The sequence below is a fragment of the Vipera ursinii genome (genome assembly GCF_947247035.1).
Source record: "Vipera ursinii genome assembly, chromosome: Z".
Classification (NCBI taxonomy): Eukaryota; Metazoa; Chordata; class Lepidosauria; order Squamata; family Viperidae; genus Vipera; species Vipera ursinii.
Genome location: NC_139517.1, coordinates 103892052 through 103898314, shown reverse-complemented (window position 1 = coordinate 103898314; position 6263 = coordinate 103892052). Strand labels below are relative to the sequence as shown.

General features: G+C 40.7%; 1 protein-coding gene across 4 annotated transcripts in view; it reads left to right on the top strand.

The window, feature by feature from the left end:
- Window positions 1-474: 474 nt before the first annotated feature.
- ARL5B (ARF like GTPase 5B) overlaps window positions 475-6263 on the top strand; it is a 43331-nt gene continuing 37542 nt past the window's right edge. For 3 of the 4 annotated variants that reach the window (XR_014494145.1, XM_083376832.1, XM_083376831.1), the window contains exon 1: window positions 475-704. Coding sequence is in view for 2 of the 4 variants with exons in the window: in XM_083376832.1 (XP_083232958.1) it covers window positions 542-704 (163 nt within the window). In the remaining 2 variants the exon portion in view is untranslated. Of the gene's footprint in view, window positions 705-4951; window positions 5941-6263 lie in introns of those variants that run through there. The other variant, XR_014494146.1, reaches the window with a different exon arrangement.

The following is a 6263-nucleotide window of genomic DNA, read 5'->3' as shown; positions in this document are numbered from 1 at the left end:
AGACTCATGAGGCGTTTTGAGAACCTGGCGCCCCTGAAAAGCATTAGGATTGGGAATTGCAGTGTTCCCAATGGCCAGGCTGACGGAGAATTCTGGGAAATTGAGTCCCTGGAGTGCTTCAACTGGAGGAATGCCAGCATCTGTTGTTTCTTCTCTGGTTGGATTGATTGTAGGCAAGCACGGTGTTAGTAGGGGAGCAGTCACCAAGCTGCAGAACAGGATTCATTTTGTGTCCATTTAAAAGATTGTTTTTGAAGAAGAGCGTGGCCTACCATTTTTATGTACAACCCTCTCATTTGCATGTCTTTCGCAAAAAAGCCTCACCTTGCCGTTTATATTGGAGGTTTGGTGGCTCTGTTGTAGACAAAAGGAAAGAAGAAACTAGCAGGAAGGTAGCTGGATTTCATTACAATGGCGATGGATGCACCATTGGAAGAGTTGGACCAGGTTAGGGACAGATCATCATGGAGAAAATCTATCTACATACTTGCTAGGAGTCAGTGACTTTATTACACCTAATCAATAAATCTGTTGTGGAAGGATGTTTGCCCATAACAAGATAGGCATCCTGAATCTGGGCTGCAGAAATCCAGCAAAAGACTGTCTTCTGGCAAAAGTTCTTTTCTCCCATCTAATGGTCTTTTGGATTTTTGCATCTGAGATATATAAGCCTGGCCCGTGGGTCTTTTCAAGCTATTTTCCAGGTAAGTTTTAGGCATGTGATTCTGCCTTGAGGAATCACATTTGACAACCAGCAACCACAATGACATCTCCAGTATGTTTTCTTTGATGTGCCCAACTGTTGAATCAAGCCCATAATCTTTTTAGCTTTTTGCAATTAGTCTTACATGTATTGGTTAACATAATCAACTTCCTGAAATAGATACAGTACTCGCCCTGCCCATGCATTTACCGTAATTCCTAAAGCGGAGACCAATATTTCACTTCTCCATTATACTTCAAATAAGAATAGATTTGTGTAAATGATGAGAATGAATGGCTGTGACTCAGTGGTGTTATTTGTTGTAATAGAGGTTTCTATAGAAAAAATGATATTTGAATGATATGTTTGTGGAAGTGAGAATACTATAACCCTTCAAATGCTAAGGAGCCCTGATGGCACAGCGGTTATAATGCGTATTGTGGGCAAATTCTGTCCAGAGCCTGGAGTTTGATCTTAATGGGCTCAAGGTTAACTCAGCATTTCATTCTTCTGAGGTCAGAAAAATGAGGACCCAAATTGTTGGGGCCAATATGCTGACACTGTAAACCTCCCAGAGAGTGTGTTAAAGCGTTATGGGCAGAATAATAAGTCCAAGTGCTTTTGCTATTGCTTCCAACTAGTACAGGATGATGATTTTCCCCACTAGTATAAACAGCATACAGTCTGCAGAGTCCCCCCTCCCAAAAAAAGGATCTCCAATTTCACACTTTATGTTGTACAATTAAATCTGGCAAACACACATATCTCATATAGGAATGAAGTTGTGGTTCTCCAGGTATTGCTAGTCTTCAGATTTATAACTCCCTGAACTCTTCTAACTCATTTGTTGGCCAGGAAGATAGTCAGTCACTATAATCAGATTAAAGATTATCACTGAGCAAACTTTACAGTTTTTCAAAAACTTATATGTATATGGGGCAGATATTGGGGCATATGGGGGACTCCATGGTACTCTTATCCCACAGCGATTAAATCTTGATGTAGCTTTAAGTAGTCAAGTGCAATATAGTCAGGCTCTAGAACTACATGTATATATCCCATTTGTGCATTAGTGTACCTGTAGAAGTGTACATCTAAGGCAGACATGTCAAACCGCGACATCACGTGACATCGTGCAATGTATCGGGATGGTTTTGCCATTGCCGGCAATGGGGTGGAGGCAGCTTCCAAATGACGCATCCGGCCCATGGGCCAGCAGTTTAACACCCGTGATCTAAGGGAAATTTTATTGGCTATTTTAAATCTAGATTTTCAAAACGGAAATGGTTTGTAGGTTAGCACAAGAAAACAACAATGTCTATTCTACCATTAGGGCTGATAAAGTAAGCCTAAGTCATGCTAGTAATTGTATACGGAAAGATATGTATCTTTTGATTTCACAAGGGTTTTTGTTTCTCTAGAAAAACAGTTTCAGTGGGTTTTTTTGTCAGAGCTAGCAAACTAAAATGTCAGCTGGAAGGAAACTGCACAAATAGTTCTAAGATTCTGTCGTAGTTTTAGATAATTATGATCAATAATTAGTCATTAAAATTAAAAAAATACATTTCTGGCACAATCCTACGCCTTACTTTTATTTGATAAGTTGACCCAAACTGATTTTCAAGTGGGTTCGACAATTTGCAAAATTTGAGAATATCAATTTAATCTAAATTTTCTATGGCTGCCACTTTAGGATTAACCTTTAGTTCCATTCATTCTATCCAATTATTTTTACTCTTTAGCCCAAGAACACACCTTCATATCTTTGTCATTAAGTATACTTTCCATAAACATGAAGTACAGTATTAATTTAATGGTTTACATTTTTACTTGCTCTTTAGATGATTTAGATTGGATAATGGATCAGTACACCATTACATCTATATATAATCAGACATACTAAATCTGGACTACTCATTGTGAATAGAATTTGAGCGCATTAAAATATCTTTAAACTTTAAATATTGAATCTAAAAATGGAAGGGTTGGTACATTTGTAGATCATGGCTTTGCAAATGTTGTGGACTAAATGTCCAGCAGTCACAGCCCACAGGAAAGGAGCCTGCAAAGCCAGGCATATTATTTATTTAACAATAGATAAGAGATTGCCCAGTCTGCTGCCCATCAAATGTGTTTGACTGGTTTTCATCCTATTGGAAATAACAATGAGTTTAATTCAGTATTTTGCAACTGTTGCCAAGTTTGGGAAGCACTGGATAATGATTCTAACATAACTGGAAGGCAGAGTAAATTGAAAGCCATTTCTACTTTCTGTGGAGATGAGCTACGGTAGAGCATAAGTTCCGTGATAGCCTGTCACTCCCATATATTTTGCTTTTACAGAAATCAGATTTTTTTAAAAAAAAAAAGTAGAAAAAACCCCTGTAAGGATAATTTTTGGTTTTGTTAACTGGATTTTTGAAATCAAATATCCCAAAACAATATTCTCCTTTTGGAACGAGGATGCATTCCCCGCCAGGAATATTAAACGGTGAAAAAAGACGTAGCCACTTAAAGCGAGGACAGGGATGACGTTATGGTTTAGCACTGCCCTCATCCTGCCTCGCTGACCGGAATCGGTACATGCTGAAATTATATTCTAGCATTTCCGGTTGTGCATTGAACGCGCGGGGCAAAACGAACAGTGACTCTCACTTGCAATCTTCAGTTGCCCGGCAGATGGCGGCGCTAAAATGGAAGCTTTAGTGTCAAGAAGAGACTTCCCTGTGTCGCTCTTCTGGCAACGTTATGCGTCATCTCAAGTCTCGGGGCTTTACCATCTTGCGCGAACCCCGACGTAGTGACGTCAGCTCTGAGGCAGGCAGCAGGGGTGGGGCTCCGCTTGCTGCCTGTGTGGCTGGAGGGAGGGGCCAGGGCGGAGCCGAAGTGGTTTCGGTCCCGCCTGCTTCTTCGGCGGTGTTGAATAGGGAATACCGGACGGAGGAAGGAGCTTCGCCAGGTCTATTGGAGTTCGCGGCTCCCGTTCCGGGATGGGGCTCCTGTTCGCCAAGCTGTGGAGCCTGTTCTGTACGCAGGGTGAGTGACTAGATCGAGCAGGAAAGCCATATCAGCAGCTCTGCTCCCGCGAGGCGATGGCAAAGGGAACCCGGGAGGCAATATGGATCCGAGTAGGCAGACTGGGCTTTGGTCGTGGATATTGTAGCAAAAGAGGAGGTGGGTCCCGCGGGAAGGCCGATCCCGGTGGAAAGTAGATAGAGGGGGGCGCTCCTGGAATGGGTTGCAGCCCAAGGCGAAGCTTAGAAGGCTAAGTAAAATCGGCTCTGGTGTGGACTGGGATGGGGAGCCCACAAGCAAAGGAGAATCCCAGAGCTATGGATCAGATGAGGACGTGGGAGAAAACTAATGACAAATCCTTTCTGTATTGTTGCTGAGATAGCGCTAGGAACACGTTCATGTTGCTGAGCTTGACTGAGGGGCTTTCCCCTTTATATTACCTGCGTTTTATCCTGAAATGTCATAACATGTTCTGTCTTTTCTCCACCCACCTGTTCCTCCAACAATCCTAAGAGTGGCTAGGCAGGAAAAGATAGTTTCAAATCCATCAACAGCTAGCTAGTGCAGTATTCCTCATTTAGACATTAAACCAGAACACCATTTCTCACCTGAGCAATATTAAGTTATGTGGACTTCAATTCCCATAATTCCCTAGCTAAAATGAATGCTGGCTAAGGAGTTCTAGGAGTGAAAGTTCACTAACTGATACTGAACTGAATTCTACACAACTTAAAGTTAAGATTGTGAAACACAGATCTAAAATAGTCAAATATTTGGGACATAGGTCATTGATGGTAAGATTAGATGATACGTTTAGGTTTTGAATCAAAGGGGAATAGAGAACTGGACTGAAAAGAAAGCTTTTTCTATTGTGCCTTTTGGCCTTGGCTCCTTAGGGAGAAATTTTACTATATTAAAATGTAAAAATATGAGAACTTTTGCAGTCACTCTTCCAGTATCATATACCTGAAATTAGTGTGGCCAATATTTAAGTATATGTACCAGTCTTTTTTTATCTCTAATGAATGGAAAAAATATTTTGCCAGATGGTTTTTAGAGACAAAGTTTAAGAAATTTTAAAATTCTATAAACCAAAGACCTAAATATTGTCTGCCAAATTATACATTGATTGTATACTCTTACAGTAGTTAATCATTTTAACTGTTGGTAATGCAGCATTATATTGAACTTGAGAATAAACTTTTGATCTCTTTAATTGAAATACACACACAATCACACACACACACAATCACACACACACACACACACACACACACACACACACAGAGAGAGAGAGAGAGAGAGAGAGAGAGAGAGAGAGAGAGAGAGAGAGAGAGAGAATGAGAATGTAGGCATACAGCCATTCTGCTGCAAACCACAGTAAGGTAAAGGTAAAGGTTCCCCCGCACATGCGTGCTAGTCGTTTCCGACTCTAGGGGCCGGTGCTCATCTCCGTTTCAAAGCCCAAGAGCCAGCGCTTGTCCGAGGACGTCTCCGTGGTCATGTGGCCGGCATGACTAGACGCCAAAGGCACATGGAACGCTGTTACCTTCCCACCATAGTGGTCCCTATTTTTCTACTTGCATTTTTACGTGCTTTCGAACTGCTAGGTTGGCAGAAGCTGGGACGAGTAACAGGCGCTCACTCTGTTACGCGGCACTCGGGATTCGACCTGCCAAACTGCCAATCTTCTGATCGACAAGCTCAGCATCCTAACCCACTGAGCCACCGTGTCAAACCACTGTGCAAACCACAGTAGCATGATAAAAAAACTACAAATCTGTATTGATAACTATAGCTATATTCAATCAATTTAAAATCAAATTAGCAGTATAACAATTTTCTTTCTTTTCTTATCCCCTTTGGGGTTATGCTCCTCAGTATCTAACAGAAAGGCCTAATTTTACCTTTGACTCTAAAAAGTTTTATATTCCTGGGGAAGATTGCCTGAACTGTGTGAAACATTTTCAGCCTGTGTTGTTGGCCACATATCTGAGAGAGTGGGATAGAAACCACTTTCTCACGCTCAATTTTGTCATCAGAGGACAGTATTCTTCAGAAGATTCAGTAGTGATTCTGGTATGAGAAGCCACTCAAAGATATTAATCAAAAGTAATATTGGTTGTGGTGACTTGTGTAATAGCTTCAAGTAGAAGATTGACCTGCACCTTAGTCAACATGGAGCAATGATATGATTTGCTTGTTTTCAACCTACATAAAATGTGAGTTCTTCTATTTTGATTTAGCATGGTGTGTTAGCAAGATTCAACTTTAGTAAATCCATGGTTAAAAATCTTGTTTTATGAGTGGATCCATAATTTCAGTTATTAGAAAGAATTGAAATGAAAAAGTGAAATAATAACAGATTGATTTTATGATGCTAGCTCATCTGTCTCCTAATATTTGTTGCATTAAGCTGATACGGTTTCATATGTACTGTAATTGAAAGACTTCTCAATTTAATAATGACTCACAATCTTGATCATGAGATGTAGTTTCAAGCTCCTGAACCCTTGCTCTGTGTTTATTTTTCTTGGTAGTAAAT